This window comes from Colletes latitarsis, chromosome 1 (genome assembly GCF_051014445.1).
Source record: "Colletes latitarsis isolate SP2378_abdomen chromosome 1, iyColLati1, whole genome shotgun sequence".
Classification (NCBI taxonomy): domain Eukaryota; kingdom Metazoa; phylum Arthropoda; class Insecta; order Hymenoptera; family Colletidae; genus Colletes; species Colletes latitarsis.
Window position 1 is genome coordinate 46,500,833 of NC_135134.1, and position 26,168 is coordinate 46,527,000.

A 26,168-nucleotide genomic window follows, 5' to 3' on the forward strand; every position below is an offset into this window, starting at 1 on the left:
AGTAACTCCGTTTCCTGTAAACTCCACAAGTAGTCGCTGTAACAAAGCGTCCGCGTAACTATACATCTTGTAAGTACGACAAGCCATTCGTAAGGCGAACGTCGAGCGAGTTTCTCGGTGACAGTGAAATAGATAACGTCTAGTCGGTCGCAATAACTGAACCGGAAGATAATAAATTTTGCTCATTAAATGTCCCCTGCTATTTAACAGTGCGAATAAACGACTAAACGAATAAACTTCTTCGAATAAATTAGTTTCCTAATCACCTTTATAGGACCAATATAATAGAAATCAGCCAACAAACAACGCAGAGATTAGACAAAATTTTTTGGGTTCGAAAAATTCGATTACGATGTCGTCCTCGAATTAATTAAATGTTACGTTCAGATTCCCTTCTGTAAATTTTTATTCGTCAACGGTACATATTTGTACCGTTGTACAGGATTCTTTTTATAGTCGAATCAAGCGTCCCTCGGATTTAAATTATTGCCTCGTTTCATTTTGTAACGGTACCGTGGCGTTTCATTGCTTTACTCGATGTTTACATTTTACTACATCTTTACTGCTTTCGCTTTATCACTCCAAAGGGTTCCTTCTGTCTGAGTGTCTGCATAAAGCTCGTATCGCGAGAAATTTGACGATATGTAAGCTACGGGACTGCTTTCGGAAACAAATAGGATTAGATACGCTATTCCGAGAACACAAGTTTTTATTAATTAAAGTAAAACTAGTAAAATCTTTAAACGATTGCAAACCCAATAAATTTTCACATTAATAAATATTATTTAATATAACCAACGTATTCGAATTCTTTCGATTTCTGAATTTCGGCCAATTTTGTTTAGCAAATAGGATTAGGTACGCCATTTCGAGAACACAAGTTTTTATTAATAGTTGAGTAAAATCTTGAAACGATTGCAAATCGAATAAATTTTTTCAAATAAATGACCTAAATAAAGATTACATTATTTAATATATAACCAACGTGTTCGAATTCCTTCGATTTCTGAATTTTGCGCGTAGATTCCGATGCACACGCTGTCAAGTCGATCGACAATTTCCACCAAAACCCGACTTCTACACGGTCGAATCTGTCCAAGAATTTCGGAAGCTACCCTCATCCCCCGGAGGATTAATATACCAGACAACCCCGTGGAAAATCCTTGCACAACGCGTGAGGAACGACTTCAGGATAATTTGAAGATCGTTCGTGCGCCCGTGTCGCGTCGAGCACAACGACGGCAAGGGCGAAGCTTACAAGTACGCCATTCTAGAACTACACCGTAAATAATGAATCACGACGATCGATGGTGATACCAATCCATCTGCACGAGCCGCCACGATTACTTATTAACGTTTGTCCCACATCGCGATCTAGGTCAATCAGGCATGATTTGCCCTTTCCCGGTTTGCACGATCGTAATATTCGCGCCGATATTGCGTAGGTTTGCACGGAACACGGACGAATCTTCGCCAAGAACAAGAACAATACGAGAGGGGTAGGGGGGGTTGACGTTGGTGCACGACTTACGGGCCACCGGACGAGTGTTTCGTCGTTAACGAAAGTTCTCTGTCCCGTTTCCCGAAAGGCCACGGGAGTTTTTAAAGTGCGTCGTTAAGGGAGTTCAAGGAAAGCGACATTTGTACGGGCCATTGAGAATGTCACGCTCGAGGAGCAATTCCGCAGAAAATTGAATTAATAATTCCGGTATCCCGTGCGTTTCCAGCGGGCCAAGACGCGCGTTTACTTTTACGAATTCAACCAACGTATGGCGGGATGTTTGGATTTTAATAAGCAAGCGGAACCCTCGTTCTTTCATTACCTTGTTGCTTAGGCATCGACCCCTAAGAAAATTCAATTACTGGGAACGTTCAACAACCGGGATTCGGCTATATACTTCGAATAAATATTACAGGGTTTATTTCAAATAAACGATACCCAAAATGTGACTCTTCGTTCTTACAAATAGAGCAGTGATTAAATTCTACGAGAAGAATATATGTAACTTAATATATTTAGTAAATAATTGCCCCGAAATGTACACTAAGTCGAAATAGTAAAATGTAGAACGAAGATAAGAGCAGGAATGCGTATTTAAGATGTATAACTATTATTTTCGTTATATCTATCGTACTATAGACAAATTGAAACTCGTAAATCATGTGTGTTGGATAACGTTGTCTGAATAATATTTGTACAATCTCTGTCAAATGTCTGATCGAGGATAGCTGAACGAACAACAAAATAAATGAAAAGAAGCAGACTAATAAAGATATATTTGTCAGCCATTTTGAAGTCGGAAACTACAGTCTCGTAGTAATTTGTATCAGTCACAGTAATCGCTATTGACTTCGATATACTTCTTCTATCTAGCCACAAGTTTTCTAATCTCTTTCTCACAAAAAATTCGTGTTCCACTATTCATGAATGCCAAGACCACGTTTTTAGTAGCCGCCTTTTCCGAAAATTTCATTTGCTACCAGAACTAATCGAGCTGCTTGAATAAATAATAATCCAGTTGGCAAAAGATCGAAATAACGTGGTCGACAACGAAGAGTCTTAAATGTGATCTTTCGAAGTTTGTACGTCATTCGCGTTACATATGTCATTCGTCATACGTCATTTATGTTATACATGAAGAATTCATTTCTATTACCTAAAGGTTACACAAGCAATTTTTGTTGGACGTCAAATTTGAAAATACTGGAAACAGTGAAGATAATTAAGGAACATCTCACGTTTGTAGAAATTGCGGTTAATTTTTCTAATTTTACTTTCATTCGATTACGATAGCACAATAGTCGTTTCACAAATCTTTCAACGACCACCTTGGAATTACCACCTATTTAATTGACAATTTATCGTCGCGGATAATAGAGTCGAGCTCGTCATTCCTCATATCAATGAATGTACTGTGTATCGAGCATTGTACAACACTCAGCACCTTGAAACTTGGAATGCTATGAAAAGTGACGCTCATTGCACTTTCAAGACGGACAAATATCAATTGTACGCGGTTTCGCGACTATGCTCTACCAGTGACATAGATGCAAACTTCGTTCCATGTATAGAAACGTTCAACAACAAAGCAGTAGACACGTAATTTATCCGATTGGTGCTTTCCGAGTCCATTTTTAGCATTTCCAGTCGTTCGACCGCGTTCACTGTTCGATTAATGTTTGCCTTCGTCTCAGTTTCAAAGACGACTTTGCTTTATTTGGGTCGACCGACATATTAAAAGAAACACCAAGGTCAAGGCGGAGGAAACTTTGATTATTCCTTCATTTATGCATGCTGTGCACGCGGCTCGTGAAGACGACAAAACGAGAGAAGATTCGCGTCGCGTATAATTCGCATTTTCCGGATCGAAAACCGGACATTTTGATTTTAAACGAAGCAAAGTCGAAATATAGACGTACAATTTTATCTGCTCGCGAATGTCATAGTTTCTAGGCCACGCTGCTCGACGATAACATCAATCTGATGAAACTATTATCCAAGGGGAAGCAGAGCGGGAAACGATGCAGGCGAACGTTCCGTCTCTGTCCACAATTGACTTCGTCGCTATCATTAAATCATAATTGTAGCTGAAACACATGACACTAGCTAAAGCCTTTAGCAATGGTACGCGACTAGTTTACATGCCGGATCTACAAACGGATTGATTCCTCAAGCATTTTCATGCGAAGCAGCGTTTACTAGTTCTCTGACCCTGATCGATAGATCCACTAATAGAATATTTCATTGCTCCCTCAAACCATTAAGAATTCCTCTAAAAACTCGACACAGAAGGCTATGGTAGAATGTGATTTTTCTTACTTTATGGAATTAAGGAACAACTTTTCGAATATTCTTAGATTTGTTAAATATTCTTCATTAAAATACGCGTTGTTTGCTCTTCGAAACATTAAAATCGTCCAATCCGTTCAGAAGTTATAACATTTTAAAGATACACATGAAATTTCAGGGAAACATATCAACATATGGTCAGACATGACATTTTTGGTAATGAATTTTTTTCTCGAAACTGAGTAGGATTTCGGGGGTATGTCTATTCACCAAAAGTGATTGTAATTGACTCCCCCAACTAAAAATAATTTTTTTGGGAAGTATTTGAAATATTTTAATTTCGCCGAAAAATTACTGCACCTTTAAAATTTGTTTTTCATTTGTAATAGATTTGTTTGACGTTCTACCTCCGAATTTTTAGGTCAGTATGGCAGTCAGATTGGACCATGAAAGTCCATAAGGTGTAAGGTCTACTCGTATACCTCGTTCGTGGTCCAACGAGGAGGAGGAGCAGTCAACAATAGACCAGAGAACACTTGATACGAATAGCGGAAATTTAATTTGGATAATAGGCCACGCGTGCGGCGCTGTGGCGCTGAAGAAGGACCGTTTTATTAAGTTTTCACCGGCTAAGCGGGATCCCAGCAGCTGGGCGAATTCGTAAATGGAAACGTCTGCTCAGGTAAACTTTCCTCGTTATTCGAATAATGTAATACGACTTGTATGCAAGCAACGCAGTGCGCGCTTTGTGTAAACTCGAATAACGGGAGAGAATAAGGGCCCTGGAAAAGTTGACCGACACGCCGACAGAATTTTAATTCGTAATCCCTGGCGTCGCTGGAAAATATATAAATTATTAAATGGAAAGGTGTTGTAACAAACGTCACGTAACGTGATTACATGGAATGGTCAAGTACAGTGGTTCTTATCCAAGGATCCACTGTTTGCACAGGGAGTTGGTAGGTATTTACTTTTGTCCCGTATAGTGTGTTTGAAAGCATCAATTTTACCCTTTCAGAACTTTGAAACTATGATGATTATTAAACTGTAATAAATCTTGCAATGTTGTGAAATCACTAATGTGTTTTATACAAAGGGATTGTATGTTTCGTTGACTAACAGTCTTTGCAAACTTTCAAATGATCAAGTATTCTCAGTTCTCTATCAATTTCTTTAGAAAACGATTCTTGTCTGCCTGTTGTAAATTCTTACTTAATGCAGCATTTTTTACATGCAATGACAATAAAAATTATGCGAGTAAACATCGAAGTGTTTGCTAACGATATTTTGTATACTTCGATCTGACATTTCATCGCCAGTTGTACGATTCGTTGCAAGGCTGAGTATGACAAATCGATCACGCGAATTAATTCAGGACTACTTGCAATATTTGTACATTTCGCTTTCCCTTTATAACTGATTAATTTCTTGTTTAACATGATTCTTGAAATTCATGGAACAAATTCTCTCTTATATTCCGTAGAAGTATTTCTTTACTCATGATTCTTTCACGTGTAAGTACTATATAAAAACAGAATTGAGCGTAGTTTGGCACGCAAAGGTTCCGTGCATGTAAAACTAAGAAGAAAGTTGATGACGACGGGTTAGTAAAAATTCAGTAGCCAGTAGTTTAGGAACCTAATACTTGGATTTGAACGAAATACCAACGAACTACTCGATAGGGGAAAGAATTTTACATAAAATTGGAAAAGTTGAAATTGACTATCGCATTGATTCCGTCTTTCGAAGGTACTGTCTTCTTTAATAAAGTAGGGAAGTAGAAGTAGAAGAAATGTAATTTATTTGACTGTTCTGATTCCCAGCTATAAACTTCTTCGTTAATAGTTTCGATTCCAAATGATTAAGAAAATTACGGATTTTCAAACGTAATGTCTTCCCAAGTTCATCGGTGCATTAGAAAATTGCAATTGCACTTTTCGTTGTAAAACAAATTATCTATCATATTAATACTTTTGTTCGAATCAAGGAATCAAGGAATCGATTTATCCAAAAGAAATCAGTTTGTTTCATTAAAAGAAAATGCAATTGCACTTTTCTAATGCACCGATGCACTTGGAAGAAATGTCGTATCATAGAATAATAGAGGTCATTGAATTATACAATACTGTCCTGTATGATTTTGTTCTATTTTTACTGATAGAACGATTCTATAGCTCGACTGAATTACTGGAACGATCATGTGCAGCATACCTATTGTAATATTTCATAAATTCCAATAGTTTCAACCGGTTAAATTTATTATTAAGGTAATCTAAAAAGCGAACGGCTGAAATTTCACACAACAATCGCGTTATTCAGATATTTAAACCGCAATTAATGTTTATTCAGTGTTGTACAGAGGTCGAGTAGGTATAATAATAGTAATTCCAGCCACGGAACGTCAGTCAGGTATTACAACTTAAATAAACGTCAACGTGAACACATTTAAAATCTAATATTTCAGTAAATATCAATTTCTCTGCGCGTAAAATATACCCAATGAGAGAAATATGATTTTTTTGTATTTAATGCACAAAAATTAAATAATAACTCTGCGCGCTAACAGCGACCGTGTGTGAATTAATTTGGTTGGAATTGCATTTTTAATTTTCATTAGACCGACTGAACTAATTACTATATATACATTTTAACATATTATAGCTATTAAGCAGTTTAAACTAGAATTGAGAAGTAGTAGATTTTAATTGCATCTTTGTATTGTTACTCACCTAGTAAAGACAAGGCACAGTAATGTTGCACTAAGGATCATCAGTTGCTGACTTAATGCTGATTGGGATTTCTGCATAGCTCTGTGTAGATCGTTCTGAAACACGAGCATCGAAGATTAGAATATGATTAACATCAACATCGACACGAAGAATGGAAATAAAACTACTCACGAACATATTTTCCAAGGAATGCTTTGCCAACCAGCAGTTCAGGAACACCGGAATGAATAGATTTCGCATTGGTGGATAAAGTAACTGAAAATAAAATGTCAAATTTATCGTATATTGTTTGTTTAAGGTTGCACGAAATTAAAATCGTTATGAAATATCATATTTCCAAGCCATTACTTTAAACACAAATACTGGATACCATATTATCGATCTTGTTTCATCTACGTTGTGAATAGCAATAAATAAGGGGTTCTATACTTTATAATAAATCTTTTACAGACGGTCGCGAGACACATTGACTTGGGATTTAGGGTTCTAGCTGTAGATGAGACTCAAAACTAATGAGACTAGGCCAATGAAATCAAACCGCCACTTTCTGATCACGTTACACCCTATTCGCGTTTAGATCGAGGTTAATCTCTACAGGATAGATAAAGATCGATGCATCGTCAAGATCGCGTACAATTTGTGTCGAAGAAACGCCATCGCGTCTTTCAGATTCCAATCAAGAACACAGAACAATTCAGGCCACAGAGTTTCATTTAACAAAATAAAGCTCATTCTATAAAACTTGAAACACGTACAAACTTTCCCCGTTCGATGCGAAATAGCATGCACGAACGAATTCTAACTTTTAAACAACTATCGAATAAACTTGCATGAAAATAAAAAAGACTTCTTTTCGTTATGAAAGTTTTGCGAAATTCAGCTATTTTTACCCGTATGGTTTATGCGTACTTCCTTATCGCGGTAATGAAAATTCAATTTAATATATTTAATATAAGAGAAGCAGTAACTTACGAAAATATGCTTCACCGTTATTTATAATATAAAATTAGCCATCGTACGGTATCTTTTAGAACGATCTCCAACGCTCAGTCCAGGCTTTCTTATAAACATATAACATGTTACTTTTTTTCCCCTGCGTTTTATGGTTGCTGCATGTTGCGCAATCTTTATGTTTCTCTTGCAAATATGGTATAATTATATTTAATCTTCCGCTTAAATGTTGCTGATCGTTGAGCACAGCATAATACAAACACAAATCGACCTGATTTTGTTTTATATTATAATGATGACTCAACGAGTCGAAATATAAATTTAATAAACGCTTGTTATTAAATTGTCAGTTTTTCTATTGTAAATTTCAAAGTCGTATTACGAAGTTATTATTGATTTCCTTAAAAATGCGCGTTGGTTTTCAAATTCTCGATAGTTGACAGAGAACAAAGTTCACCACTTGCAGACATAAACGACAGTTTATTCCTGGACTCTTATCGCTTCTCATAAATCGTCGTAGCAAATCTGCACGAACCGACGTATTAATACGAACGACTACGCCTAACACAATTTCCCTCCGCGAGGAATATCAATATTTAAGTCCACCAGCGAAGAATCGTAAAGATATTCGAAGCACGCGAACGCTAAATTGTCGACCAACGCAACAAGTCGTTCGTTTCCAATCGGAAAATGAAACTTCATTATTACAATTTAGCATGTCCTCCCCCCCCCGGAGAATCGGAATTCCGTAACTATACAGGGCGGGCCAAATAAAACGTTACGTTCATAACGAAACCACTGCTGATGTTGACTTAAATCTTTTCATTTAAACGAGACGGAGTTAATTACTTTACGAGGAAAACAATTTTCCTGAGACGTCAGAAAATATTTGAATTATATTCTAGGTCGAGAATCATTTGTTTAAATATTTAAAATAGTGCTCCTGGACTTTTAAACAGCGATTTTGCAGAAACATATTTTTGCTTAAAGAAAAATAATTTTTTTAAAGGGATACATTAGAAAATATTAATTTTAGGTTGAGAATTATTTTTTTAAATATTTAAAATAGTGCTTCTAGACTTTTGAACGGCGATTTTGCAGAAACATATTTTTGCTTCAAGAAAAATAATTTTTTTAAAGGGAAACATTGGAAGAGACGTTGGAAAATATTAATTTTAGGTTGAGAATTATTTTTTTAAATATTTAAAATAGTGCTTCTAGACTTTTGAACAGTGGTTTTGCAGAGAACAGCTTGGAGCACATTGTTTGGGCCACTCTGTAGATCGACGGTGCATATTTAGCCGAGGCAACGCAAAGCAACAAGTAAGTTCCCTGGTTCGTTTGCCATGGTGCTTGTTAACGGGACAAAGTCCGGCAAACTGCACACTATGGATCGCGACTCTACGAAATAAAGTTCTATTAGGACCTTTTGATGTTGCGTGCCTATGGTACGTAAAACGTGCAGATTCCTATCGGTGGCCCCGTGGAATGGAATTCAGAACGAATCCAGCGATTGATATAATACGTTTTATCGCCGGTAAATGGCTTTCGGCGTCTGGGAAACGCTTGTTCTCAAATCGCTCCTTAATGAATCATTTTAATGCTCCGTGTAAAGCTCTGTTTCCTCGGTTGTAAAATACAGCGGACAAATTGGTCGACAATCCGTGCGACAAATCTAATTTTTTGATATAATCGTTCCCGCGAATCTGACTGCTTCGAAGGTGGTTCCCAAAAATTGAATTTCCAAGTTAGATCACCTTTGGTGCGTTCCAAAAATTTCTGAACGAAGAAAACACTTGTTCCATGTAAATAAAGGGGCAGAAAAATTAATAATTCTCGAACAAACGAAGCGTTTCATGGCAGTTTCGAATCACACGTATCCGAGCTTGGCTTCATCGTTCTATACGGGTTCAGGTTTGTCAGCTACGAGCCTTATTGAACTGGGAATATCGGTACTCGTCTCCCAGGAGTCTAATGTCGTACATATTTGGTTCAACGGATTTTCCGAGCAGCCATGTACAATTTCTCGGTCTTATATAAGCCTCAAACGTAGTTCCTTTTTATTGAATATAGTATCACTGAAGATTCAAAGTACTTACCTACTTTATTTAATACTTTAAATGCTACGAGGCGTGTACTTATATCACTGACAATGTTATTTCAATTACTGTTTCTGACATTTCTCATTATTCATCATAACGAAAGAAAATACAAGTCATAATGTAAAGGATTTTCTTAAACGATGTTAACAATTATAGCTAAATAGTAATAGTTAAGAATTGTAAATTACATAAATAAATAAATAAATACTGTAGAGGTAGGCGAAAGTTTTACAAATTAAACTACTAAAAGAAAAATATTTCTACCTTGCAATACGTCGTTTGTTATTTTACATTGCATCACGTGTGTCTTGATGATACTTTTATATACCAGCGTCTTATTGTAGGACACGTAACAACGTAAATAAAAATTAATTTCAGGAAAGAGTTATTTTTCATGCTGAACAATCCTTTGATGCAACACACAGAAAATTAATATCAATTTCGAGGAGACACAGTGTAATAATTTGAACATTCAGACGTTACTAAGGCTATGGCGATAAAATCATTGCGAAAAAGTGACTCACCGTAACCGTGAATGGTATCGTGTTGACTAGCTCCAGGATGAAGTGGAAAGAGAGAAGCTGCTGCCAGACGTTTCCCTGTGAACATGACGAAGGCAGCTCAACAAACCCAGCGACAATTTTAAGAAAATGCAAAGTGCGCTAAACGATTAAAAAACAAAGCGAACAGCCGTCCTGCACTTTCTGTGACCACTACGGATCGCGTCGACGATTTCCAAAATGTCCAGATCAACAGGTGCTTCCGTTAATTTCTGAAAACCGAACGAATGTTCCCACCGGATTTGCGTACGGTCAAGCTGGATCGCGGGGGATGAACGGTAATTAAAACATTGTACTAATACCGTAATTGCGTTGTTTCATTTAGCAAAATTATCTCGCCGCCTTTCCTTTAACGTACACGTTCAGCGTCACAACAACTGCACTCAGGTGGTCATTAACGACGATGGCTTAATAATTTAGAAGGAGCGGCGAAACATTAATTAAATACTATGGAACAGCGCGGTATCGATTAAATGACCGCGTATAGCCTTTCAAATTATAATTTATAATCGATTTGGATCTCGCGTACGATTCGCTTTGATACTCCATGTTTTATCATCGGATTTTTATATTAAATTAAATCATACACACGATTTAAAAATTTACGTAGTAACGATAGGTTCTTTATTTTTTATTTTTGAGAAGATTATTCATTTCTAAATTGGAAACTGTTGTTAAATACTCTCACGATATTTTTATCTTTTCGATAATAAATATTTAGTCTGCGTTAAGTTGGTTTCAAGTTGAGTTGAAAAACTGTGGATGCCTTACAAATATTGTTTAGATATTAAGAGCGGAACTTAAAAAGTTTCAGAGTCTATGCTACGTATATTGTTATTAAATAAAGTCAGTTTCATGTACCACGAGCTCCCCGAAATATTGTGTATTCGCATAATTCTTCTCAATTAATCGGATCATCTTTGCATATGTCTTTTTAACGCGACTGGTTGACGTATATCTGGCCTAGGACCGAAAACTGATTGCAATGCCGCATTCCCGCGGGGTTTTCAGCCTCTACGGTATTTCCTGACGTGTGCAAGTAATATGAATCAAAGTTTTAATTACACGGTTCTGTTCCGAACGCTTGAATAGATCCTCGAGAATGGTCTCCATCGACGTACAAAACATTTCGATGAACAGAAACACACTTTTACGTACAGTCGAGATCGATGAATTAATTAAATTCATTTGTTATGGTCGTATAATTCAAAGTCAGATTTTTGTATCATTTTTAAGTATTCGACGAGAAGGTAGAATAATAATTATTGCTAGGTGGGAAACAAGTATTTACAAATATCGTACCAAGCAATTTTTAAAAATTTAATTCAAAGCGACAGAAATCTACAATTCCATGATTACAGATTCCGATAGATTTCAAACTTTAATTAAATTTTTCAATAGTTCTGGGGCATATGGAATCCATGAGTGTAATACAAAGGAGTCTATTCTTCATAGAATTGTAACATCCGTCGTATTCACCAGACCTATCGCCAACTGATTACTTCTTCTTCAAACATCTAGGCCGCGTTTTAACAAAGGAAGCACTTTATATAGGGACAGAAGTTCAAAATGCCCCGAAAGAATTCATTACTTACAGAAATGCAGACTTTTCTAATAACGAGCACGAACCTGTATAACGTTTCGTTGGAAAAGGCGTGGCGCGTACGCGATCAGAAATTAACGGGGTAAATTAATTTTCCCCGTTCATTTAATCGTTATTAAATAGTTTAAAAAATTTTTAAGTTCGCTATTTCGCGTTTAACGACCTGATATTTTATCGCGCGCCGTAATTACGGACGTGGAAAATAAATTTTCACGGCAGTGCCCAGCGCTACGATACTCTTTCGTTTTAAGTGGCGCTCTTGTTTCTCGCCTCGAACAGTCCCGAAATTCCCAAATGTAAAGAATTTTCATGAATACGTCTCCCCCTTTTCCATCAAGACGAACAAGAGCAAAGCGCTGACAAGACCCCGGGTGCTCTTCAAATTTCTTCGTTCCTATCTGATCGAACTTCCCAAAGGAATTCCTCAAAAACTGTGCTACACTTCAACACCGACTAATCTCCCATTTGTATTCGCCCACCGTGCATACATTTTCCATTCCGATTCCCTTCTGTCAAGCTGTCGAGGGCTCGAACCTTTGTCACGGGCCACAGAAAAGCTTTCACGACTTCAAGGCATTCTTAAGGGTGTAGTCAAACCCCAAAACCATCGAAAAAACGCTTTTCGGATTTTTACATATTAAAATACCCACGACTTCCTACCATTTAATAAAAAGATTCCAAAAATTTACATAGACGCTCGAATCTTCTCTATCGCAGTAAATACAAATTTACGCGACACATTATTTCGTTCAACTAATTTCAAACGATTAGTTAGGAATAATTAAAATATTTAATGGGGCTTAGAGGAAAGCTGAGCAATAATTACAACGTTCGTATCGACTTTGGGCTTTCTTATTTTACATAAATTTATGACTAAGATAACATGTTGTGTAAAATTATTCTTTCATGAAATATATTCCACAAACAGTAAACAATAAACTGTATAAATTTCAAACGATCGCAGGTGTTGGTTCTTTTAGAAGTGTAGGGTTAGAGGTCGATATTTAAAATACTGAGGTTTGACAAGTATCTCGAGAGAGAAAGATCGAAAGAAGACTAACGAGACGTGAAACAGTAAACATTGAAACGTGTGTGGATTTCGTTTACGTCGACAGCGTTGTCAGCTTTTGCTTTAAATCTTTTTATAGCATGTTTACTGTAATGACAGGTTCCCATGTGTAGAGATCCTCGTTTAAAAAATTTTAAAAATGTGAGGCTTCATTTCTGAGAAAACCAATTATGAAAATTCATATTTAAAGACAAAACTTGACCAGGTTCGATCCAGCAGTCTACGCGTGTATTAAATTTGTAATATTTTCGTGTTTGTCAAGTTTGACAAGAACATGATTTACTTCCTATTATTCGTGCTATGTTCAATGATGGAAGCGAATGATCAGCGTCTGTCAATCATCCATTATCTAACATAAGTGCCAGTGGCTCGTGTCGTTTGCACAGGGTGGAACATCTCAATCGATGTCACTCACATTGATCACTTATTCAGAGAATGGAACACGTTCTTAGAACACAATTGTCTTCGAGTTTCTTTTCGAATTATGGGAAAAGTTCTTATCTAAACAACAACTTCAAGTATAGAATGAAAGAAGAACAATTCTGTATCCGTTTCCTAGTTGAATAGAAATAAAAATTTCAATTATAGAATTAAATATCTCACGACGAACGAATAAAAATTTTACGAATAAATTGCTAGATATTTTATTGTTTATCTATTATTCGAGTGAAAAGCTCAACGTGTGGTAGATTTATTCTTCCATGAAGAATCGCTCCCGATCTGTTAGTATCACGTTTTACAAGACACTGTGAATTAGGTTACTTAGAGGGGAGAGAATGACGTTAACCTTGAGTTCCTGTCCCTTAGTTTCCGAAAGAGTAAGCCATACTTTCAAACAGAAGACGACATCGACGATTAATATTGTTTCTGGAAAATAACTGGCACGACGAAGTTATTGGGTGAACCTGTTAGTGACTCAGCGTTAATAGAAGGCTGGTCATCTCTGCTTTTAATGTTGCACGTTAGAAAAACTTTCAGCACGTTGCTATGCTATGCTACCGACACTACATGTGCAAATCAATAACGTCATTCTTATCGTTTTTCAGTGTCCAACTATGATTAATTACATTCCGCTAGCGTATCCTAGCAGTGTCAAATAGTGTCTACATGCTTGGTGATTCATTCGAATGCTGGAATGCTTCTGCTCATGATCAATTTTCAGTGCTCTTGTATAATAATGATTGCGCTCGAAAATGGCCTGAGATATTTTAACTTTCAAACTATATATTAAATATACTCTTAAAATCAAGTTTGTTTATACGTGACCTAATATTGTTTTATACCGTCCAAGTTAGAAATAATTTCTTCTTAAAGGAATAATGCTCCCGTCGACGATTCCTTTTAAATTTAATTAAACAAAGATGTTCGTAATTTGTATTTAAATTAGAACGACATTTGTATCGTTTTAAAAAATCTTCAGAATTTTAGAACAATTTCGAGAATCTTGTAGAATAAAATGACGCGAAAAGAGAACGCGGTTGCAACTCGTATAAAAAGTATTTGCGAATCGATGTTTCTGTAGCACTTTTTCATCAGTGGGATTAATAGAATATGTTGATAAAGTTTGATGAAACGGTTTAAGGATATCCGATACTTTCCAAAGTCCCGATTCGTTTTCCCTTTGTCATCGACGGTCGCGAGGATAAAACAAAACAGCCAAGAGTAAAACGTTATATAACTCGAGATTCATCGCGAAACTGCAATTTTATTACGGTCTCCCTTCCTTAGTATCTCTCAAGCGTAATATTACATTCGGGAGACGTTGATAACACGATCTACAGCTTGCAAAAGCGCTCGTGGTTAGTGGAATCCGCTTTTCTCGAAGATTTTTACATTCTCCACTCAGGAGATATTGATTCGAATATACGGAGAGGGCCAATTAGAGATCATCGCGTAACTAATCTTATTCTAATTTACGACTCGAGTGGGATTTCTAATCATTTTAGCTTTCCACGGAAAACTGAATTTTAACCCATCGAGATTGCCGAGTATTTCCAACCAAATAAAAATATAAAAATGAATAAGAGCAACGTAGCTTCTAAGAAGCTGACAAAGTTAATATTTTTTACCGTTACAAATGTTCTCCAAGGGAAGAACCACAACGGTGGGAAGGGATGGATTTGTTCACTGCATTTTCTTGAAGTTTCAAGTCATAAATTAAATTATTACATTATAGTTGAAAAGGTAGACGAAGTTATAGGGATTAAAAGGTAATGGAGGAATTATTTTTAGTATCCCCATTCGCATCTAGCAAATGTCATGAAGTCATTAATCTAATTATTGAATTTTAGTAGCGAATTTTATTACAGCATAATCAGTTGTTTACACAAATGGAGCAGTTGCATATCTAGATCTCTCATTTTAAATTCTTTCAGACAGAACTGCGATACTAACGACGCAGCATTCACGAAATTTGAAACGCACACAAAGTAAATGTGCCTTAATTGCTGGGAATTACAGAATCATGAGAATTAAATGCACATAGAAATTGAGAAACATACGCAGATCAAATTCTAATCTGAAGAGAAAACAGAGAGTCGAAAGGAAGTTGTCGAGTCAAGAAACGTCTGTAAATCAAACTGGTTCCCCCGAAAGCTCGTCAATGTATAAAAGCTCGGTGCTACTAGCGCTGCTTTCGCTCGATAACTGGATGATGGTTTCAAAGGAGCCTGCGAATATTAATACCCGTCGAGATTCGCGAACAGAAATTACTGCAATTTTCGGAAAGAACCTACTATCGTGAAAGAAAGTCAGTCTTTCTGAAGCTCGGTTTCTTAAACCATGAATTTCATTCTATTAAATGCTGCCCGTGGAAATGGAATGCCCTTTGGATCGTTCGTTGACCAGGGACCCGTGAAAATTTTACGAAAAACGTTGTAAGCCACTTCAGCTGACGAATCTTTGACTTCAAAGTCTGTTAAAAATAATAATAAGCTTTCTGCTGCTTTCAGAAACGAGATTGTTGTTCTTAGATCGGGGATATTCATCGAACAGGATGATAATAGTGAATTGAAGTTGGTTTTTGAAATAACGAATTTGTGATAGACTATTTTTGCATGCTTTAAGAATTTATTTTAAGAGAAAAAAAATCACGTATCAAAGTAATCAGAATAAGGGATAGATGGCGAAGAATAAATTTGAGATAGATAGAGCTGTTATTAACCTAATCTTGAAAAGACTTTACGCGTGACGTTTCAGAATTTAAGAATTTATGGTCCTCTTAAGAGCAAAAAATCACGTGTCAAAGTGATAAAAAAAATGGATAATTGGCGAGGAGAAAATTTGAACGAATAAAAATGTTCTCTCGTGGTAGTTTTCTGATCTAATCTAGAAGAATAATAAACGGTTTTAATATACCCCAAAATTCCTAGTTTATTTTACCGCCCCGACAGGTTTCCTCTGGCGACAGGAATCCCTTTAACGGCGTCAGACAGCGAATCCTCGTCGGCGAAGTTTATAAATCAAGAATGACGGACGGAGACATAATGGCAGGCGCGCAGGAAACTCGAATATACACGTCGGTGTTCCCCGGTGACGGTGGCCCATTCAACGATCATTAGTTGCGGGTCGAGATTGGATTCTATTGGGGGAGGTCAAATACACGATTACCAATCGTATCAACTGACACTCCGCGTCGTTTTGTGTATCTATTTGCGTGTACTCGTGCTCGAACCTCCAGGCATTCACGAGCACCGACTCTTGGCATGTCCGACCGTAGCCTCGAATTTCCGCGAACTCGAGCCCACTTCAATATCGAACACTTCAGCTTCTCCATGACGCTGAAACGGAGTCTGAAGGCCTTGGGAATCACGGGATCCCGCGTGATTCCATTTTCTGGCGAACTGCTCCGGTCAATTCGACGATCCGTCATACGAGGCTCGAGATCGCTGACTGATTTTGACGGCAATCCTGCCATTTCAACGGTTTCGTTGAATCAATCGACATCGAACAATTATCGAAGCAGTATTAGCAGAAACGAAGCTCTAATCGCACCAAACGCAACAGCGAGCTCTTCATTTCTAAACGAAATCGTTCATATTCGCTTGCAAAATAGACTAAGCGAACATTTATTTTAAAATCTAATATAAATTGCTAGCAAATAATATTCGCGACTCCTGCAATTTTAAATATGGAATTTGGCGTTGACATTCTTTGGTACGTAAGAACAATTCGATTTTTGTCCAAGAATAAATAATATGTCTAATATATTTGAGAGACCAGGGGATGGTTATAAATCTATTTGATTGACAAAATGCCATAGTATCGAGTTTCCTAACGTTCGAATATAAATTATATGCAATCGTAGACGTAACAAACACGGTGAATTCACTTTCAAGTTATCTACTTTCAATCTACTTCCACAGTACATCAGTCTGTCACCCTGTTTGAAAGACAGAAAGCTTGCGGTTGCTGGTTAGCGTGAAGAGATGAGAGATAAAACTGTGGAATGGCCAGACGACCTGCTGAGAATAACCTCTTGAAAGGCCGGTTGATGTTACTGTAACTGTAAGTATCAAAGTTTCTTGGACGTACGCGCGAAAACCGAGGATTCCGAGAGGATATATTTGCAACACGTAGTCGCAGACACTTGTATTTAAAGTGACGCTCATTGGCCAGTTGATTTCGTTCTAACTATAGGTATTTTATCAGATATTCGCTCTAAAACCGAAAATAAAGGAATATTTATAACTTGATAACTCAGACGTTATTAATATAAAATTTGAACTCTGTGGTTTTGTGATTCGTATTTTCGTTCGATCGAAATGAAAATATATTAATTTGCAGAGCTATTGGCTATGAAGCAGGCTATGTGCGCTGTAAAGCTCTAATTTAATATAAAATTTAAACTCTGTGTAATCTACGAACGATTCAGCTTCGTTTCAACTATGGCAAAGTAAATGCCTATGAGCGTTTAAAAAACACCTTAATTTGTCTAAGAAATTGTCTTAATGCAAACTGTGGCCGTTCGTCATGCTTAAAAGGGGAATGTGCTAGTCTCTAATGAACATGAACGAATGGAAATCGATATTGAAAGTGGTTTTGAGCGATCAGTTACGTTTACTTTAACGATAGGTATCGAGGTTCCCCAGATATTTGTTTCCAAGAATAACATAAATTCATAATGTTGAATATAGTCTCGAACGACCATTTGATTTTACTCTAAACTATTCCATTACAAATCTAAAGTAGTCTAGTTTGAGTAATTTTCAGGTATTCGTTCGAAAATGCGAAAATTATAGAAAGAAATCCGTAGCACGTGTAAATTCGTAGAATTCAATACTAATAATTCAAGGATCTGTACAAACATTAAATATTCACCAGTAATGGAACATATTAAAAATTCCATCGCTATTGGACCACGTACCAGAGAATACATGGATGTTATGAAGCACGATCGTAATAAAACGATCACGTAATACGAGTCATGCTATCGAAGTTCCTCTACTCGTACAACTCAATACTAAAGACACTTAAGTTAATAAGGTACGACCTCTCCCGAATTATCAGATCCATACCTCATACGTATCACATCACGTGATCTGGCTTTTACCGAAGAATTTCAATTTCAAACGAATCATTTAATAATTAAATAAAATAGGACCCATCCAGTAGCAGCTCGAAACGTGTTTCGATCATGTTATTTATTAGCAACAGCGTTTAAGCATCAAATACACAAGTATAGCGTTAAGAAGATTAATATTGCAGACTTAATTGTCCACGTTGAACAAAATTTGCTTAAAATAAAATCTTCAACGACTCAGAATTATTAAAATTGATATTCCATAAAACGAGCACCGATAAATTGGATCCGCGGACGATTGCTATTTTATATGTTTAAATTTGTCTCGAATACGTTCCCTATCGTCGAATCGGTCCGAAAGACGATAAACCCGATGTTGGGACAATAACACGCGGCGATAACGACGAATGCACCGAGTTATAGTAAGTTATAACAATAGTGATAACGACAATAACGGTAATAATAGCGGTGACTCCGTCGAACCATGAAAAGGCGACCATAACCGCGAGAAAGATAAGGCGAGAAAGTGGTGGAAAAGTGTACGGGGGATTATTAGATCGATTTCTAATCTCGCGCGACGATTTTATGCGCCCGATGCAACGACACGAAAGATTTTACGTCGTCCGTGAAGTTTCACGGGCTCGCGCTGGATTAACGGCGCACTCGCCAATGGCAGATCGAAAATTTTACAACGGGAGCATACTGGGCGAGAGAGACTTCGATTATCGCGCGTATACGTTATCAACGTAACGTTATCGAGTTTGTCGGTTGTTACAACGTGACGAATCGGGTCGCCGGAATGCTCGATTAGCGAATAGCGTGCTACACCAGGCTACATGGCGTTGCAGATCCTATCTGGGGATCGTGCACGTGGAAAGCAACCGGGCTTGTTAAAGTCTGACACCGCTGAATAATAATTTTACAGCCGCTGGGAGTGTCCATGCAACGATACACCGTTCACGCGAATTAGCCGAATTTTCAATACATATATGTTTCGAACAGTCCACGAGTCGCCTTTGCATTTCCGAAACACGCGTTACTTTAATTTTTATATATTTCGTGTCTCGAACGAGGCATTAAAATAAAATTTTTGATGTGGTTTGTGATAGTTCGTATATTTTATTTAAAGCTTTTTCCATCTGATCATCTTCAGATTTATGCAATGAAAAATATATAAAATATACACAAAACTGTAGACCCCGTAATCTGAAAGACAATACCGTACATTGAGAGCGAATAATTTGTATTTATGTGAGCAGACGCGTGACGAAAGTCACACATGGTTTGCAGTTAAAATTAACAGACGTTATGAAGATTAAAATTGCACGTGATTATATTACAAGAATGACGAACCCAACGCAGATGCTTAAATTAACAACTTGATGTTGGTTTCACGGTTATAAACATTAAATATTTTTGATGTGTCGACGAACAAGTCCATGTCAGCGCGGGATATTCGATGTCCTTTATTTTTTAACAAAGATCCGAGGCTAGAGATGAAATTGGAATTTACGTGAACTTCTCCGCGGTCCCACGTAAGACTTCTCGAGATTTTCCGGTTTACTTTTCAAGCGAAACGAGGAAAACTTTCGAATAGAGCTCGGCATGTTTTGTGACTACCTACAAGTCGGCCGAAAGTTGGTAAAATTTTTCGTTTTTTTTTGCAACACCGGGGCGAAATTGCATCGGTCCTGCACCTCGGGACCATCGCGAAGTTTCGCGCGCGATTCCCCGCAACGCGCTTCGTTTCTCCGTGAGATTCATTTAAGTCGCGCGTTCCGTCATGTGTTCATTGAATCTGTAAAAAATCACGACGAAACTGCAGAACGACGAAGAAGCCGAGCGAGAAAGCAGCCAAGCGTTTACGGATCGCGCAAATACGGACGGGAAAGGTTCATGGAAATCCAGCAGAAATTTTACGATTTACATTGCGAATCAAAATCAATCGAGTCGTCCTTAAAACAAATAGCTAAATATTTGTCTCGCGTTCTCTCGGCGAAATCGTTAACGTTTTCGTCACTTTCGATCGATTCTGCGTCTCTTGGTTTGCTACATTTTGCTTCGAGTTTAACTCTGACGTCAACGCGCCGAGAGTACGCCAGTTTGCTAATAAATAATTTCCACAACGTCGAAAGAAATTTTACTTCGCCCGGAGGAACATTGTCAAGGAACGAAAGAATTGAAAAAAATAATTGATTCTTCCCAAAGAAATAAATCGAAAATGTAGATTAAAAAAATTCCTTCGCTTTCGAGTTAAAATTGACTCCGTAGTCGAATGATTAGAAAAAAAAATGCTACGCGTACTATATTGTTATAAATTTAATTCGATATATTTCGACGTATTTCGCTCCTCAAAAGTTGCAGACGGTTCGAAACACTGTCATTGAATTAGAATCGAGATTCTTTGCACGTGCAACAAAATTCCTCCGAGAACGTTCTCCGTCATCGTGAGTACTCTTTGTAAATTTTCGCTCGACGCGATGGAAAAAGAAAAATTATAATTCGCTATCCCACGCGGCAAAGTAAAAGCGTTCCCGGCGAAGCCAGCAAATTGGCTGCAGCGTCGGGAAAGCTTTCACAGTCAGCCTTGGCGAGTTTCTGACCCCGTTACGCGCATTGTACCGACGCGAACTTTCAGCATCCGTATCCTGTTTCATTTATCGACCGAGAGAATGTCCAGCGATTAGGCGGGCGGAGCGTTCATGCAGAAAGCGACGAACGATGTAAAAAGGAAAGAAACGCACGTCGAAGGATGCACAGCGAGGTATTCAAAACGTTACTACGTGAAATAACTTGCCGCTTTATTGTCGCGCGGAAAAGTTTCGAGGAAAATCGAGTTCCCCAAGGACGTCGCCGCATACTTCAAAAGCGACGCGTGGCGCGCGTTCGCCAAAAAATTTCAAACGTTCCCGCTCTCGTTCTATCGAACGAACTTCCGTAATTAAATTCTCGTAAACGCGTAGCATTTGATTTAGTATTTCGATCGTCGACATTTTTATACTGTGTATGAAATTCGTACTTAATAAAAATCGTGGAACCAATGTTTTTCTGAAATTCGCGAGCAGCGATTGCTCGAACGGGTGTAACTCGGTAAATCGTCGAAGGCCGCGAGTCGTTTCGACCTTTCGAGAATTAATGAAACTCGTACGCCTTAATTATAGGCGGGCAGAACAGTAATTTACCGCGTTACAAAAAGAACTTGCTTGTTTTCTCGTTGCGCGAGCAATTCGAAGAGCCCGCCGGCTAACGATGAATAATTAAGAGCAGCAAGTGTTTAGGTATTGTTCCCGTTTTATTCGTTCCACGTTTCCGTGCGGCAATAAAGGGGAGCGAGGGGGGGGGGGGTAGCGAGGCAGTTCGAGCGGGAAATTTAAACGGCCGTCGTAGCCGAACGATCGAGCATTATGCACGAAATAAAATTTCTAAGGATGAAAGGATGCGTACCTTGTAACCTAAATAGGCGAGCAGCAGAGCTTCCGAAAGCGATACTATTGCCAGGATCACCTGGACGACCCACAATTCCAAGGGCCTTCTCACCCATAAAATCGCGTCCCAGTTGATGGTCGGGTGCTCCTGAAATTCTTCCTCCGTGAGGTTCTGAGACGCGAGGAACTCGGTTTTGTTGCCGGGCGTGCAACCATAACTGGAAAAAGGATTTTTAAAGGCGGCTAATAAAGTTCCGCGAACTACAGACCCGGGGAAAAATTTTTAAAAGCTTCGCGCTAAGTTTCAAGGAAGTCCGAGTCGCGGCGAAAAATTTTTAAAAGTGCCAACGTCGAGGATTTCGGAAAGGGGGGGGGGCGAAAACTTTCTAATCGCGTTTAATCGACCGCGACGCGAACTTTGGAAAGTCGTTAATCGAACGTTATTACCGCGGAATTTGATCTAATTGATCTACCGGATACCTCGAGTTTTCGAAATTCGATTTATTTATTTTCAAGCCGTGTATCGAGCTTGTGAAAAATTTACTATAATCTAAAGGAAGAAATGGGAGGCAAATGTACATATGTAGATACGACGGAAAAAGTAAGATATAGAAAAAGGGGATAGACAAATATTGCGCTTACAGAGATAGTAATTTGAGGAGTATAGAAGATAAGAGACAATATAGAAACGGAAAGGAAACGAGAAAGGACCTAGAGGGATAGATGAGACGCGGAGGAAGAGCGCTAGAAACCTTAGCGTTTAAGGAGTATCGCGGCTCTTAGAGACTCGCGGCAGGAAAACGCAATACCGTTTCAGTTGCAAAGTCTTATCTCGGTTTTATTTTCAGCCACGACCCTCGTTCTACAAAATATCGTAACCTTGCATAAACGTTGGGTTCAAATCGCGAACCGAAATGGGTTCCTTTACCCCGCGAAGGAATTCTTCCAGGGTCGTTGTGTCGCGAAACGTTCCTGATAAAACAATAGAAAGATCGCGATAATAAAAGCTACGCGTTCGCTTTTGGAAAACAATTTTTTAATAATAACTTGCAACGATACTTCGCCAAAGCAGCACGATCGTACACTACTGGTCGAACGTATAAATTCAGGCGTTATTATGCGCTTAAAGAAACAATAAATTGGATGGTTTTTACTTTATAAGTAATTTAAAGAAAGTAACGTTGGGGGTTTTTCGAGGCAGTTATAAGGAACTATAATAAAATGGACTCTTGTGGTTAATACCTATAGTTATAAAAAAAAATTTGGAAAATATTCTGTATTTTTGGGAAATTATTAAGTAACTGTATTATGCAACTCACCACGTTGCATAAGTTGGATCGTTGTCGGTGATGACTCTGAATATGTATAAGAAGCATGTTAGCAGCTTAAAAAACAGATTTGCCAATCGTATCCTTAGACCTGAAACAAAAATATTTCGTTACAAGTAAATAACCAAGTAATTACTTTCTATTTTCTCTGATAAATATAATGTCTAATAACATTTTAAATATATTTATTCTATCGTGGATTGCATACCTAGGCAACGAAACAATTAATTACATAATTTGAAAAATCCTTTAAACTACTATTTTATTACTCGTACTTAAGTAACAATATTCAATATCAACGTGTACAGAGTTCTCCTAGCTTCGCTATAACGAACATTTGTAGTTAAATATTTTTTAACTTTGGTAGCTTTTACGTGGCTTCATACCGAGGAGGGTTGTAAAACATCAACCGAAACGTTCACGACAAAAATAAACACTGTTCGCGAATTCTTCAATTAGTGAATTTCATCGTAAAGAGTCTCGCTTTTCAGAGCGTGGACCAATTTACAATGGAATTTTTAAAAATGTTTTAGGCGTGAGTGGTTTATTTGAATGCTTAATTAGAAGAATTTATTTTATGTAGCTTCTTTATTAACGTTACTGCATCATGTAAAATTCGAAGACGTCATTATTTAATTGTAACAAATTTTTAAAGTTAAATATTTCTTGATTTCAGAAGCTTTTGTATAACTTCTCTGGGTCAATTTATAATGGAATATTTTAGGAACAGACAGATATTTAAATTTTTAATCACTGACGTATCGAGTGTAATATTTCTACATTAATTTTGATATTTGACTTCGTACATTGCAATAATAGAAAGCAATTAAATAATATAGAAATACTAAGGTACCAGTAGCAGTATTATACACTACATCCAGCAGAATATTTTACGTAACAGACTGCTAACAAGTTTATTCTAAGATGAAGTTCCTTTGTTCCACATTTAACCAATTGGATTGTTCAAATAGACGTGTAATCTAATCTTGTTTAACTACTCTATAAGGGTGTTTTAAGCAGGCATTTTGTACCGGTTGTACACGAATGCAAGATCCTTTGCTCGGAGAAGGATAGTGAACAGCATCAGCGTAATCGAATACCAAGATGATCAGCAGCGAAGCAAGAAGGTGGCTTTCGACAACAAGGTAGAAAACGAGAGAACAAATACAAGCGGCCAAGACCGAAGTAAGCTTTTATCAGAGTAACTTTATCTGCTTGAATTAGGATATACGCCGGTGGAGCCTCATATTTCAGGAATAAAACGACTGATATATGCTTCGACGAAGAATATTATACAAGGAATTCAAAACTTTCGGGTTACAAATGTTTTCGCTACTGTATCCGAGCGAAACGAAAGGTCAAATCGTTTCATATGCATGCCCGCGGAACAAAAATGCAAATAAAATGTCCAACAAACGCGGAAACTACGCTAGATTTCCTTGCAAAAGCCATTAGGAACGGAGCGTTATATTTGCGCGCGAATAACGCTCAACGTGAACAATATAAAATTATTTTATCGTCACGTGTATTATGCAATACGAATAATACGTGAAATTATTATTGGATAAATAATCGATCGTAGTCGTTATAAACAAAAGACGCTTATTTACAACTTGCTTCCATTCGTGTTAAGATAAAATATCCAAACAATTGCGTGAAAAAAACGCTGACAATTTCTGGACCGATTTTATTAAAATTGCGGGATTAGTAAGGGGTTGTCAGGTGGTTACGAAGAATCTGTCGAACCAATTATTATTTTTTTCGCGAAAAATACCGCCTTGTACGGAACACCTATCAGCTCGAGCGCTATTTCATGAAATACCTCTTACGGGAACGTGTCGCGTGTACTGACGGGACGAAGTTTCGAGAAAATCCGGAGAACGAATTTGTCACGGGGATGAAATGTGTGTTGAAGGTTATCGACATCCAACAAGCGGGAACAGGCTATTTTAATCGTTTCCTCGTAGCGTTACGAGGCATCGATCTCACCGGTTTCGACGTGGAGATGCGAAGGCGGATACGCAAGGATCGAGGCTGGTATCGGCACGATATCCGTTATCGGCTGCTGCCACCAGCTTCAAAAGATTATACCTTGCTGGCGGACATCCACATGGTTGCTCGTGTCACGATATCACGGCGTTCACCGAAATTACGTTACTGGCATGCAACGAGTAACGTGCCACGGAAAGGAATTTCCGGTGCCGTGAACTCTTTCGTGAACAAAAGCTTGACGATCTCGGCGAACGGGCAGACGTCGATAAAGAATAAACGATCTTCTCCCGCGACAATCATCGAGACTTCATTTCACAGGACCACGGTAATCTCGCGTTGATATTTATGTAACGAAATAATTCGATGGCTCGACAGCGTCAATTGATAGCCGCTTCGACGATGTTTCGATCAATTTAACGATAATGCGCCTCTGTGATGCGAAAATGCTTCGAAGGGCACAAGCGTCGACAGAGTAATCGTGAAAATATAGTTTAAAAAGTTCAATATATCGTTTAGATTTCGTTGCAGTATTTATATATTTGTTCGAAGATTTGTACGAATTAAAATCGAGAAAATATAGTATTGGATAGTATATCAAATTTATACAATTTATATCCAAAATGAAATTAAAATCTATTGAAATGGACCAGTTCGAGATTTTGTTACGGACAGTGCAAAAGGTGAAGTGATCAATATCGAGCATGCAGAACGCCACAACGTTCAAACAGTGAACAACGATAGCAACAGACTGCACAAACACAGGTGTTTACAAACACACTTGTGTGTAAACTGATACGACCGGGCAAGTGCTTCCATATGTGAAAATAAATAAAATAAAAATAACATTCGAGGTTTTGTTTTCGAGATAATTGAATTTGAAAACTTGTTCGATACGCGCGCAACTGAATGCGATTTCCCTGGCGCGTCTGACCATTGATCACAGTTTCTACTTACGCCCATATTTAAGTCGTACTCTCTAGAATCGTTATACTGTTAATTTGAGTTGTTTCTAATTTCAAATACAACTTAAATCATTGAAATTCGAAAATATATACACCGTTCCAAAAATCCAAATGACATGATTAATTATAACAGCGA

General features: G+C 37.7%; 1 protein-coding gene across 1 annotated transcript in view; it reads right to left on the reverse strand.

Annotated features, from left to right (window-relative positions):
- The window catches only part of Slo2 (slowpoke 2), a 199,289-nt gene that overhangs the window by 30,867 nt on the left and 142,254 nt on the right, over positions 1-26,168 (reverse strand). The window contains exons 3-7 of the mRNA XM_076762347.1: positions 23,070-23,169; positions 21,770-21,968; positions 10,097-10,171; positions 6,691-6,774; positions 6,520-6,614 (exon numbers count right to left, since the gene is read on the reverse strand). Of these exons, the coding sequence (XP_076618462.1) occupies positions 6,520-6,614; positions 6,691-6,774; positions 10,097-10,171; positions 21,770-21,968; positions 23,070-23,169 (553 nt within the window). The remainder of the gene's footprint in view (positions 1-6,519; positions 6,615-6,690; positions 6,775-10,096; positions 10,172-21,769; positions 21,969-23,069; positions 23,170-26,168) is intronic.